The 11,675-nt window shown below is 35.5% G+C and overlaps 5 protein-coding genes across 7 annotated transcripts; 2 read left to right on the top strand and 3 right to left on the bottom strand.

Moving 5' to 3' along the window:
• Positions 1 to 2,955: 2,955 nt before the first annotated feature.
• On the bottom strand, positions 2,956 to 4,064 carry LOC126755920 (TM2 domain-containing protein CG10795). The gene is made up of 3 exons (XM_050468646.1): positions 3,593 to 4,064; positions 3,441 to 3,522; positions 2,956 to 3,379 (listed from the first exon to the last, which is right to left on the bottom strand). The coding sequence occupies exons 1-3, from the start codon at positions 3,768 to 3,770 to the stop codon at positions 3,103 to 3,105; spliced, it is 537 nt and encodes a 178-aa protein (XP_050324603.1). The 5' UTR covers positions 3,771 to 4,064; the 3' UTR covers positions 2,956 to 3,102.
• Positions 4,065 to 4,389: 325 nt separating this feature from the next.
• LOC126755918 (selenocysteine-specific elongation factor) lies at positions 4,390 to 6,144 on the bottom strand. Its single transcript, XM_050468645.1, has 3 exons — positions 5,814 to 6,144; positions 5,492 to 5,757; positions 4,390 to 5,434 (listed from the first exon to the last, which is right to left on the bottom strand). The coding sequence occupies exons 1-3, from the start codon at positions 6,082 to 6,084 to the stop codon at positions 4,400 to 4,402; spliced, it is 1,572 nt and encodes a 523-aa protein (XP_050324602.1). The 5' UTR covers positions 6,085 to 6,144; the 3' UTR covers positions 4,390 to 4,399.
• A 252-nt stretch (positions 6,145 to 6,396) lies between these two features.
• On the top strand, positions 6,397 to 7,394 carry LOC126755953 (probable N-acetyltransferase san). The gene is made up of 3 exons (XM_050468693.1): positions 6,397 to 6,575; positions 6,659 to 6,982; positions 7,056 to 7,394. The coding sequence occupies exons 1-3, from the start codon at positions 6,568 to 6,570 to the stop codon at positions 7,282 to 7,284; spliced, it is 561 nt and encodes a 186-aa protein (XP_050324650.1). The 5' UTR covers positions 6,397 to 6,567; the 3' UTR covers positions 7,285 to 7,394.
• Positions 7,395 to 7,468: 74 nt separating this feature from the next.
• On the top strand, positions 7,469 to 9,557 carry LOC126755951 (putative gustatory receptor 47b). Of its 3 annotated transcripts, none has more exons than XM_050468689.1 (4): positions 7,469 to 7,640; positions 7,927 to 8,701; positions 8,795 to 8,956; positions 9,055 to 9,557. In XM_050468689.1, the coding sequence occupies exons 2-4, from the start codon at positions 7,943 to 7,945 to the stop codon at positions 9,169 to 9,171; spliced, it is 1,038 nt and encodes a 345-aa protein (XP_050324646.1). In that variant the 5' UTR covers positions 7,469 to 7,640; positions 7,927 to 7,942; the 3' UTR covers positions 9,172 to 9,557. The 3 variants fall into 3 exon arrangements, with proteins under 3 accessions (XP_050324646.1, XP_050324648.1, XP_050324645.1); XM_050468691.1 differs by having other exon boundaries at positions 7,469 to 7,659; XM_050468688.1 differs by lacking the exon at positions 7,469 to 7,640 and having other exon boundaries at positions 7,669 to 8,701.
• LOC126755952 (uncharacterized) lies at positions 9,335 to 10,832 on the bottom strand. The gene is made up of 4 exons (XM_050468692.1): positions 10,626 to 10,832; positions 9,858 to 10,570; positions 9,583 to 9,781; positions 9,335 to 9,522 (listed from the first exon to the last, which is right to left on the bottom strand). The coding sequence occupies exons 1-4, from the start codon at positions 10,792 to 10,794 to the stop codon at positions 9,449 to 9,451; spliced, it is 1,155 nt and encodes a 384-aa protein (XP_050324649.1). The 5' UTR covers positions 10,795 to 10,832; the 3' UTR covers positions 9,335 to 9,448.
• Between the last annotated feature and the right edge of the window lie 843 nt (positions 10,833 to 11,675).

Raw genomic sequence — 11,675 nt, 5'->3', positions numbered from 1 at the left:
ACCTCTCCACCGGTGTGAGTAAGCTTTGGGCTACTGTCAAGGTTTTGTCCAACCCGAAGAGACGTGACGACCGAATTGAAGTTCAATTCAATGCTCATGCCTCTTCGGGCCCGAAGAAGTGCGCGAGTTATTTTAGCCGGCAATTTACACTGCACCCTTCGGTAGACAAAACCAAGCGATGTGTTAACCGACGGCTGCGCAAAATGCCAAACGACTGCGCGCCACTTACTTTCACCGATGAGGAGGTTCAGAAGGCTATCAACAAATCAAAATCTTCCAAATCCATTGGCCCCGATGGAATCAACATGCTTATGCTAAAGCATCTAGGCTCGACGGGAGTAAGCTATCTTACCAAGGTCCTCAACCTGTCACTGACCACCCTTCAAATACCCGATGTGTGGAAAGTCAGAAGAGTGGTCCCACTACTGAAACCTGGGAAACCCGCCAACAAAGGGGAGTCCTCTTCCCAGTAGTGAAGACACTTGAGACCTTGTTACTCCTGACCTTCACTCACCATCTGAGCCTAGCCAACCACCATCATGGATTCCGAAAAGTGCACAGCACCACCACAGCACTTAGCGTCATGAACGCTCAGATAGTTCGTTGTCTCAACCAGAAACCACCCTGTGAGAGAACGATCCTCGTAGCGTTGGACTTGTCAAAATCTTTTAATACAATCAATCACACAACGCTACTGCAGGACATCGAAAAAACTACGCTACCTCCAGGACTGAAGAGGTGGACCATGAACTACCTGAACGGTCAACAATCATCCGTACTATTTCGAGATGAAACATCTAAACTGAGAAGAATTAAACAGGGGGTTCCGCAGGGTGGTGTCCTCTTCCCGCTAGTTTTTAACTTCTACAACTCGAATCTCCCACAGCCTCCAGAGGGAGTTTACATAACCTCGTACGCTGATGATTGCACGATATTGACGTCGGGCAATGGAATCGATGGCATGTATTCAAAAGTAAACGGCTATCTCTCCGACCTTTTTCGTTTCCTCACTGCACGCATAATGAACTCCTCTCCATGCAGTTACTGCTAAGATGTTTTCGTAGAAATCACCCTTGCAGCCACCTGCTTGGAACGGAACCGCCTCGTAGGAATATCAAGAGGTATTTTCTTAACTACGTCGACGACATCGAACAGTACGCCGACCAGACTTCGGACGCAACTAACTTCCGTCAGGTACTGACCACCATACAGTGGAGCTATCAACACCTTCACCGACTCCCTTCCAGTGAATGGCGTTCTTGGAGTCAAATCACCACCCATCGCAGACGAAGAGCTCGAGTTGGCGCGAGAATCGCGAGTGACCCTAGCGCAGCTTCGTTTTGGATACTGTAGCAGGTTAAACTCGTACTTGTCCAGAATAGACCCCGACATATCCAATATACATGCATACATATGTCCTGCATTCAAAGAGTCTCCGCATAACACTGGCCACCTCTTTGTATGCCCTGTCAACCCTACTCATCTAACACCCCTTTCCTTGTGGTCCAACCCCGTCGAAACAGCACGTTTCCTGTGACTCCGCTAGATGACGTCGACAACAACCTGGATGACCCTTACCATCCTAACAGGGATTGATAACCGTTATAAGTAACAACAACAACGATAGACAGGCACTAGAAAGTTCGAAATTCTCTAAATTCTAGACTCAAACCTCAAAAAACAAGACGTAACACATTTAAAACGGAGACCACAAATTTATTGGAGACACCGCTTTTCAACACCACATATCCATATCAGCGGAAATATACATATATACATATGTATGTACATACATATTAATAGTTAAGAAAACTATAATAATTCACACCACAAGCGTATCACATGTGCGCTTCAATACTTCAAAGGAAGGCCAACTGCGGCGGCTGCTTGCGGGAGACAACGAGTCTGGAAAACCGCGAGCCGCAGACCATACAAATTTCACTTTCATTTCTCACTTTGCTTGCGCACCTTTTATATAGCGTAACTTAAAAGCGCAATAGAGGAAGAAACACGAAATAAATTTCAAATAAAAACAACAATATTTTTGTTGTTTGTGCATAAGTTGCCGCGAATCCACGAGGTGGCATATTGCAGGAAGCAGCTTCCGCTGGCTGTGGAGATAAAACAACAAACATTCGGCAACAACTCAAGTGCATAACTGCGCATTTTATGTACATAAATATATACATATATGTATGTACCTGTGTATATGTGTACATCTTAAGATCGACATATATTCATACACACAAATATATATACATATGTCAATAAATTAATTTTCGAGTCCTAAAGTGCCAAAAAAATTTCTAATTTTGAGGTTATGTATGCCTATGCGAATGACATTTGAATTAGTGTTTGTTTTTATTGTTGTTAGCGCAATTAATAATGACTTATCTTTTAACTGTTGCAATAAAATTAAATTCTTTATGGCCGCGTGGCAGAAAAATACAAACAAACATGAAAACACAACGCATACAAACACATGCGTATAAATTTATAAGTGTATGTATGTACATACATATGTGCTTACATATCAATTTGTAAGCCATAAAGTAACATGATTGACACTTGTTGCAGCAATGCAATTAGAAAATTCGAAATTAGTTAGACAATTGATTATCCCATTTCATTAACAAATAATTTTAGCACTTGACAAACGCCGGCATACATACATACATGCACTTCGACACAGATACGTTAATAATCATACCATATACGCATATAGAAAACGGAAATACTCCGTTAGTCATTACCCATTGACTCATAGCACTATGGAGTGAACAATATGAATTTTTTGTATGTGTGTGCGTAACGAACGCCGAACTGGATTAAAATGACCTCCGAAGGTCTTTAAGAACACTAGCAACATTTTATGTGTCTAAACATGTTGCTAACTAAATCCGGATCCGTTACTGTTAATTATATCCATAATCATCAAGATTAATAACTCACACATTTGTTTGACTCAATATTGTTTTTTTTTTGTTCTTAATTTGTTAGAAAACACATTACTAATTCTATAAACGTACACACGCACATGCTCAGTCAATTTATATTACTAATTAACATATGGCTTAAAAATATGTCTTATTTATTGCATTTTCACCAGTCATCACGTGGTAAGCGATATGTGGAATTGTCGCTACGTACAATTGTCACACCGGCACCATAGTAAGGTATTACATAAGCTGAACCGTCTGCCGGGCCCACAACTTGTGTAGCAATGAGCACAATGTCAATTAGTTGGCCAAGAAACATGCCACCGAGCGTGCAAAATTTTATCAGCCCAATACCAGGATAACCTAAATAGAAGCGATCGACACCAAACATACCCAGAAAGACGGACAGCAGTAGTGTGGTATCGAGGTGATAGCCATTGCTAAAAAGAAAATTTGCAATTGTTAAGAACAAAATTGTTGATGAACTATTGCTCAACTTACGTCCATTTACAGGACAATTCGCGCGTAAACGTGTTGTTGCCTGTTTCCGTGCAATTAATGCCATCTACGGCTAAGCACCAAACTTGAAGTAGAAAATAGGTGAAATATAGGCATTAAAAGCATACTTTGAATTTACTGTTATTGTGGCTTACCTCGCGCCTTATTTTCCTTCGTACAACCATAAAATTGTTGAGTTTTGGGATCAATTTGTTTTTTTGTTGGATCTGGACATAGATATTGTCCCATTAATAAATCATCACAATCGTAATCGATTTGCTGTGTTATTTCTACACTTATTAAAACTAGTATTATTGTACTGAACCACTCCATATTTTATTTTTTATATTTTTTGAATGTCTCAAAGAATTTTTCACATTTCAGACAAAAGATGTTTCCAAGGATTTGATTAGCTACTTTTTAAAGCAAAGAAAACAGCTGACGAGACTATTTGTTTACAGTGGCTTTCAAATGTTAGTACATAGCTGTGTTTGATATGTCGGTCATATCCACAATGCTTAATAAACACACCGAAAATCTAACATCCCTGTCAAATTTTTAAAAGTAAATACATATGTTCGCATGGGTACTTCAATAATTTAAAAATAATTTTAAAGCAGATATTTGTATAATAATCCTAAATAATTAAATTTAGATAAGTTTCTTAGTTAGTTTTAGATGCGCCGATTGCAAGACCTTACAGATTTTAGTTTCGTATACCGACGAAGTCCAACGATTTGTACTAAGATTTCCGCTAACTAATCAGCTGTTAATCAAATACACTTATGTATATGTGTACTACGAGTATATTGTAAACTACATATCGATATTTACCCTCGCAAATATTTTTGATATAGAGTTTAAACTTTTTAATCCTTTGACAATCACTCTAATACTACTCTAATCTCACAATTTGTATCAATATTAATATTTTTAAATAAAACTCACCAAATACGATTTTTTTATTGGACCAGAGATAGTTGCTTGTTGAAAATATATTTTTTATACTTCAGCATTGCTTTTACACTACTAAGACGACCGCCTTTTAGTTCGTTCAGCGTATCTGTTTTAAAACCATGAATGAAATGCACTTTCACTTTCGACTTTTGACCAAAAGTACTTTCGATAACACCTATTTCCCCTGTGGACAGTTCTACTTTCTTGCCTAGATAGATTTCACGATTACCTTGTTTAGAGAACAAATTTTCAACAATGGCTTCATTCTCATTTACAAGTCGTTGTATAAAGCCCTGCTTTAATTTATGTTTAAACACTTTGAATTTTGGCAGCACATCCAAACTGTAGTTGTTGGCATGTGTGTACCATTGCATACGTCCCCAAAAGGCCAAACGACAGCAATTACTTTGTGCATCCAAGTCCAACTTTGCCGCAATTAATGTGGCGTTTGTGTCCGCCAGTATGGGTGTTTGAAATTCCAATAAAGCAAATATCAAATCTTCCGTTTGCGGACTTGTTGCTGGTTTGAGCTCTTCAACGAATTCGTATTCGTTATTTATGTCGAAATTTTCATTTGTTGTATCAATCACACTTCTAAATAAAGTAATATTTGCCATCACTGTGTCGTGTCCAATTGTTATGTGCAATTTGCTTTTAGAACGTATTGCAAATTTGTAGAATCTTATTCGATGCACTCGTATGCATGCTGCATAAATATTATGCAAATATCCTGGCCTTGTTAGTATGCCACGTTCCAACATTTTTGCATTAAATTGTGGCACACAAATTCCTACCCGATCGCCCATTGCTGCCGATTGTACTGGACGATGAAACATTTGAATTGATTTCACTTTGCGCTGCTCCTTAATTACTGGTATTTCGACTAGATCGTTTACAGCAATACTACCTTGCACTATAGTGCCGGTACAAATAGTGCCTTGGCCCTTTATAGAGAAACAGTGATCAGTATACATAACCAAGGGTGTATCTATGTTCCGATTAGGGTACTCTATTTGTGACAGGATTCCTTCCAAAAGAGCCTACAAAAAAAAACAATACTTAGTAATGCGAATATTAAAAGTGTATTTGATTATTACCTCGATATTGATTTTCTGCACTGCCGAAACATTGAAAATGCTGCTTTCAGTATCGAATGTAGTCTGTTCCAACGTTTTTCGCAGTTTCGTATTTAGTTTTTGCAACTGTACAACGCGTGTTGTTTCCTCCAATAAGTCTATTTTGTTTACAACCATGATCAATTTTCGTTGCAGTAACTCGCCAATAACTATGCACTCCGCCGTTTGTGTTTGTATTCCCTTCTGAGCATCAATGACCAGCAACATCAAATCAATAATTTGTGCACCTTAAAAAAACTGATTTATCAAAATATGGACCATACTGAATGTAAGTTTTCCATGCCTCCAATTATAGTACGTATGAGGCTTGCATGTCCAGGGCAGTCCACAAAAGTGAACTGCACTTTGTCGACATCCGGTGAAACGCTTTTCCATCTTGCCGGCGCTTCAACGACCACAGCACTGAATCCCAAATCCAATGTAATTCCACGTTCTTGCGACTGTGGGTTTTTATCGAATGCCGCAGTGCTTGCAATAGTGCTCAAGGCACGTGCCAAAGTGGTTTTACCCGAATCTACATGGCCTAGTAGGCCTACATTTATATTAATTATCATTTAATATATTTTCTCGAATCCAATAAGCATTTTAAGCGCGACGATTGTTTATGAACTAATATGCAATTTCATTGGCTCTCAAACTGATGTAATGTTACCATATTTTATTGAGCATCACTTTGTTAACTAAATCTTAACTCTTATAGTTTATTTTAAATATGGAGCGCAAGCTTTATTAAAACTTTAAAAATTTTGATTTTTTATAAAAATAAACAAATAACTAAATATATATACATACATAGATAATAACTTTTATTATTTTATTGTTATTTCTACCCATCACTGTTGACATTTGACATCAGATGTTTGCAATTGTCAGTGGAAATATGCGATTCGCCGCCTAGCGCCCTCAAACTTTTCTAAATTCTCGGAGTTAAGATTTACTGTATATTTTGATTAATTTCCTATCGCATAACAGGATACAATAAAATAAAACAAGTTATTAACTAAAATAAATCGAAATCTTAAATATAAGCAGTTCAAATGACAAGGTTTGTTCAACTATAAAGCATTGTCAAACATTAACCTAAAAACAATCGCTAACATTCCCCTTTGCTTATTCATATGTGTACAGGTCAAATATTGAATTGGGCGATGTAACGCCACATAATATTAAGCAACTGAAAAAGCTCAACTCTGTTGTATTTCCTGTCTCGTACAACGAAAAATTCTACATAGATGTTCTGGAGGCTGGTGAGTTGGCAAAACTGGTATACTATAATGACATCGTAGTTGGGGCAGTGTGCTGCCGCATTGATACTTCCGAGAATCAACGGCGTCTATATATCATGACTTTGGGTTGTTTGTCGTCATATCGACGTCTCGGCATCGGCACTGTGATGTTCCAACATATTCTCAATTACGCTAAAGTAGATGGAAACTTTGACAGTATCTTTCTGTAAGTTTAGTTTTTTATTTAAAAATTTACATGCATACTTAAAATTAATTTGTACTATTTATCTTTTTGACAGGCACGTGCAAATTAATAACGAAGGCGCTATAGCGTTTTATAAGAAATTTGGTTTTGAAATTGTCGAGACCAAGGAACATTATTACAAACGAATTGAACCTGCGGACGCGTACGTTTTGCAAAAAACATTGCGAAACACAAATAGTAATGCTAGTGGCACTAATAGTAATCACAATCATAATCCAGCTCATAGTAACGGACATTTGGACAAGAAGGAAAAGAAAGCATAATAAGCAGTTGAACAGAGTACAATTTGCATTCGCCAACACTGTTTGCTTCTAAGCAGTTTTAGTTATACCTAATAAAAAATACAATAAAACAAATCACTTATTTAAACGAAGTCCATTTGTTTATGTGTGTTCATATGGCGTTATAGCAGTTAACTTCTACAAAATTTGTAGTGTTAGGTACATATACATACGTGCAGACATATACATACATATAACCCTTTTTATCGATGCATACGCAACTGCAATTTATTAACGGTTAAGTCACTTATTAAACGGTGCATGTGTCATTTATGATAGGAGTTAATAACGAGCATATCTTTGATCTAATTGAATTATAATTAATTACATACACAAAAGTAGGTCCAATTTACCACAGTTAAGTAACTAAACTCTTCTATACAATTTGTTAGTTGCTTACCGAAAGTTGATAAGTGTGCCACCGCCATAGTAAAAGATGAAAGTCCTGACGAAGCGAATAAAGAATGTCAGTTTATACTGTTGCTTCGAGTGGATCTATATGATCTTATACTATACTGGCTGTCTTTGCTTTCAACTACGTGGTGAATCATTTCAATTAACAAAGGCCAACATTATTTACACCAATTTTATACAAATATCTTTAATATTTGGATTTCTCGGTAGCGTACTACTGAAATACATGGATGATGAAAGCTATAATGCCATGTTCAACCGCTTATCACCAGTTTTTAAATTCATACTCGTACTGGAATGTTTCGTGAGTGCGATGACGTATATTGCTGTCTGCATAAAAATGCAAACAAACAAATACAAACATTTGAAGTTTCTTCGAGAATTCAAGGAACTGGACGCACAAATGCAAATCGATTTCAACTATATCAAATGGAATTATCATAAAACAATGCGTAAATTTACAATATTTACCCTAATTGGCATGACTTACTATTATACTGTTTCGTTTATTTATATATTTAAATTGTCGAATTGCAATTGTGATTATGTAACAACATTTGTGTTTGCTCTGAGCTATGCTAGCATTACTCTTGCACCAAGTTGTATATTTTTTCTGCATTTGGGCAAGATGGATCTGCTACGCATACGTTACCGTCTAATAAAACGACTTTTGAAACAGCAATATGCCTTAGCAGTGGATTTGAAGCATCAGCATAAATTTGAAATGCGCATTTCGCGCCTAATCGATTATTGTAAAAGCTATATTCAACTGATTTTACAAGTAAACGACGTGTTTGGCGTCGTGAGCGGGTTTAGTTTGTTCCATGATTTCGCTATGCTTACAAACATGACATTTCTGATGTGTCAAAAGGCAACGGAAACAAAAACAACTGTCAAAGAATATATATTCATAATCCTATTTATGTTGCCGCGAATTTATAAGGTAATCATATACGCGGTATATGGATATGTAACGCAGAGGGAAGTAAGTTCTGTTACGTTAAAACAAATACAATTTATAAACTTTCACAAGATTTACATATAAGTACATACATACAATGTTCACGATTGTTTACAGCGACGGGATTGCACTCATGAAGTCAGAATGTGTGAGCGATATTTAACGTGCTCCAAAGCGGCTCACAGTAAGTTGGAAGCATTCCTGCACTGGCAAATGCAGAACACATATTCGTTTTTGGTTGGGAAAGTGACGACTTGTAATCTTTTTTTGCTCTATGCGGTACGTTATTCACCAATATGGATGTTGACATTTTCTTTTTCGACTTTATAAAACTAATTATTGTTATACATACATATTTATTATTTCTTATTCCGTAGACCGTTAATAGCATTGCAAGCAGCGTTCTTATCTTAATACAATTACAGTTCCAACAAAACAGCATTACCAATCGTATGAAAAACCAACAAATGCTAAAAGATATAGAATTTATATAACGGAAATCATGAATTTATTAAATTAAAATGCTTGGCATATAATAACAAAAAAATCTAATACTGAAAGCATTTTCGTAGTATATAAAGTCATGTGTTTACACACTCAGGCCATAAATATGACATTTATAAACAAGGATATATACGAATATATACATACTTCATGTTCTGAAAATAAAGTGATGCATTTAATTAAAAATACTACAAAAAATTAAAATGCTTAAAATCGAAACGAAATATTTCAGGTTTCAAAAATTCAATGTTAGCGTAAATTAATCATTTACGCAATGTTAGAAAAATGTCTGTAAACACCAAAATCATCCACATTGTACACATATGCGTTAGTTTGTACACCTGCAAATAAATTATGAAACGTTTAACTTTTTAAACATTCGTAATTTTGAATTATATTACCGAAAAATGATTCAACCTCTTCATATGTCACTCCGGTATTACTACGCATGCTGCTTATATTAGTCAATAATGTACGCAAACACCTGTGTGTATACGATAGTCTATCATGGTTTCGTATGAGAAACAATAGATTTTCTTTAGTGTTCCAATAGTACGGAAAACGATTTTTGTCCAAATAATATAATATGCGTCGTAAACTCTAAAAGGAATTGTTAAGGTGAAAAAAAATTTATGTACATATGTATATACCGACATAGTCATACATATATACTTACTGCAATTAAAATATCAAGCACAGTCTGCTTTGGTTTATGTGTAATTTTAGGTGCTTTCGTATATATCAATTCATAGGTAATCGATTCCAAATGATTTTTCTTTATTACATATATTTTACTGCCAACCATCAGTGAGTGTAATAGACGCAATGCGATCAAATTGTTTGGTGAAGAAGCCAATTCGCGTTCACTTAATGGTGCGCACAACGAAAAGTATTCCATATAACGTACATCGGCAGCGGCTAACCAAACCATTTTTAAATTGTGCGTCGGATGTGGCAACAAATCATTAGGACTTTCGTTGCTGCAAAATTTTATTAAAACACGTAAACGTATATTCAGTGTAATCTCTTCGCTACACGCTTTCAGCATGATATAATTATTTTGCCATTCACCGTCTCTACCATCATAATTCTGGTTACTTAAGTTTTTATTTTCATAGTTAAAATCCAGTTCGTAAATATCGCCCAAGTGACCACGCACAAAATAACCACTAAAATCTAAACCCTGTTTTAAAAGTCCCTTTACGATATTCGTTATAACACCACCAGCAATATTTTCGCCATTACTAAAGAATGGCAATTTCTCCGTGCCATCTACTCTATTTCGTCCACGTTGAACTAATCGAATGAACGATGGGTATTTCGTTTTAATTGCACCAAGTGTTATCAAGTGTGATAGATCCAATACCAACGAACAGTTAAAGTTACTAGCTGCAAATTAACATGATAATTGTTAGGGAACAATTCAAGTCTTTTAAATATTTACCAGGATAGTTTGTATTTATTAGCATTTTGCCGATTATTGGATCTTTTAACAATAAGTCTATGACATAAGCTCTTATTATTTCGAAATCCTTTTCAAGATAGCTTCTTGTCTCCTCTTCAACTAGAAGAGTTTTTGCTAAGTTTTGAATATGTTTATCGGCAGTTGTCATTGTTAAGCGTTCAACACTGTGTTTATAAATTAATTATATTTTATTTATAATGTTTAGAAAAATACTCAATATTAATACAACGAATTGTGTAATGAAACACGTTCAAAGATAAATTTCAAATGACATTTTGCAGAAACGGTAAAATAGTTCGACCTTTGAAACCATGTTGCCAAGTGCTCAAATTTGTTTATTTATTCAAAATATGCAATATTTAATTTATAATTTTATTAATTAGTAATATGTTTAATGTAAAGAGAAAATGCATTTTAAATTCTTTTATAATGCTCCGTTTTTTTCTGTTGTATGAGACCATGTGGTTGTGATTACATCCATGCATAATGCGCATTTACTTCTTCCTTTGCAGCCTGAATTTCGTAACCCATCTACGATAATTGTAAAATCCGTCTTTTACATAATATTCGAAATTATATTTTCTTCTTTATAAATGGTGTTTTATTAAAAATCGTTATTTATAAAATAATATGTAAACGTTTAATGAATTTTTCCGTATTTAGCTGTATACAATAATCGATAGTTTTTTTCGATAACTATTGTCTGAGATACGCATCTCTAATCTGAATAGTTCTTAAAGTTTGTGCAATTTCCTTCCGCCAGTTTATATTTTGAAGCGTTTGGTCGTATCGTGGTACGGGAAATGAAAACCAGTAGCAGGAAGACATAAGAGCTTTATTACGTGTCGACAATGGCTCCCGCAGCTAATACCATTGAAGTTAGCAAGTCCCAAGTGAAGTACTGAAGTGCCAGTTCCTTTTCCTATCAGTTTGCTTTATATATTCTGCGGGTATGTATGTACATACGTACATATGTATGTATTTATAATATTTTTCTGTTTGATTTGAAATTAAGGTGTAAGTTAAGGT

The sequence above is a fragment of the Bactrocera neohumeralis genome, chromosome 4 (genome assembly GCF_024586455.1).
Source record: "Bactrocera neohumeralis isolate Rockhampton chromosome 4, APGP_CSIRO_Bneo_wtdbg2-racon-allhic-juicebox.fasta_v2, whole genome shotgun sequence".
Classification (NCBI taxonomy): Eukaryota; Metazoa; Arthropoda; class Insecta; order Diptera; family Tephritidae; genus Bactrocera; species Bactrocera neohumeralis.
The sequence above is the reverse complement of the archived record's forward strand: the minus strand, read 5'-3'. Positions and strand labels throughout refer to the sequence as shown.

Bases quoted from the DNA above. Each gene is read 5' to 3' on its own strand.
- LOC126755920 (XM_050468646.1), bottom strand. From the start codon at position 3,770: ATGGAGTGGTTCAGTACAATAATACTAGTTTTAATAAGTGTAGAAATA. The intron at 3,523-3,592 runs GTAAGCCACAAT...TTCTACTTCAAG, and splicing joins GAAGGAAAATAAGGCGCGAG to TTTGGTGCTTAGCCGTAGAT. The intron at 3,380-3,440 runs GTAAGTTGAGCA...TTTTCTTTTTAG, and splicing joins GAATTGTCCTGTAAATGGAC to CAATGGCTATCACCTCGATA.
- LOC126755918 (XM_050468645.1), bottom strand. From the start codon at position 6,084: ATGATAATTAATATAAATGTAGGCCTACTAGGCCATGTAGATTCGGGT. The intron at 5,758-5,813 runs GCATGGAAAACT...AGTTTTTTTAAG, and splicing joins CATACGTACTATAATTGGAG to GTGCACAAATTATTGATTTG. The intron at 5,435-5,491 runs GTAATAATCAAA...TTTTTTTTGTAG, and splicing joins TGCAGAAAATCAATATCGAG to GCTCTTTTGGAAGGAATCCT.
- LOC126755953 (XM_050468693.1), top strand. The intron at 6,983-7,055 runs GTAAGTTTAGTT...TCTTTTTGACAG, and splicing joins AACTTTGACAGTATCTTTCT to GCACGTGCAAATTAATAACG.
- LOC126755951 (XM_050468688.1), top strand. From the start codon at position 7,739: ATGAAAGTCCTGACGAAGCGAATAAAGAATGTCAGTTTATACTGTTGC. The intron at 8,702-8,794 runs GTAAGTTCTGTT...GATTGTTTACAG, and splicing joins GATATGTAACGCAGAGGGAA to CGACGGGATTGCACTCATGA. The intron at 8,957-9,054 runs GTACGTTATTCA...CTTATTCCGTAG, and splicing joins ATCTTTTTTTGCTCTATGCG to ACCGTTAATAGCATTGCAAG.
- LOC126755952 (XM_050468692.1), bottom strand. From the start codon at position 10,794: ATGACAACTGCCGATAAACATATTCAAAACTTAGCAAAAACTCTTCTA. The intron at 10,571-10,625 runs GTAAATATTTAA...GTTAATTTGCAG, and splicing joins AATAAATACAAACTATCCTG to CTAGTAACTTTAACTGTTCG. The intron at 9,523-9,582 runs GTAATATAATTC...ATTTATTTGCAG, and splicing joins AGAGGTTGAATCATTTTTCG to GTGTACAAACTAACGCATAT.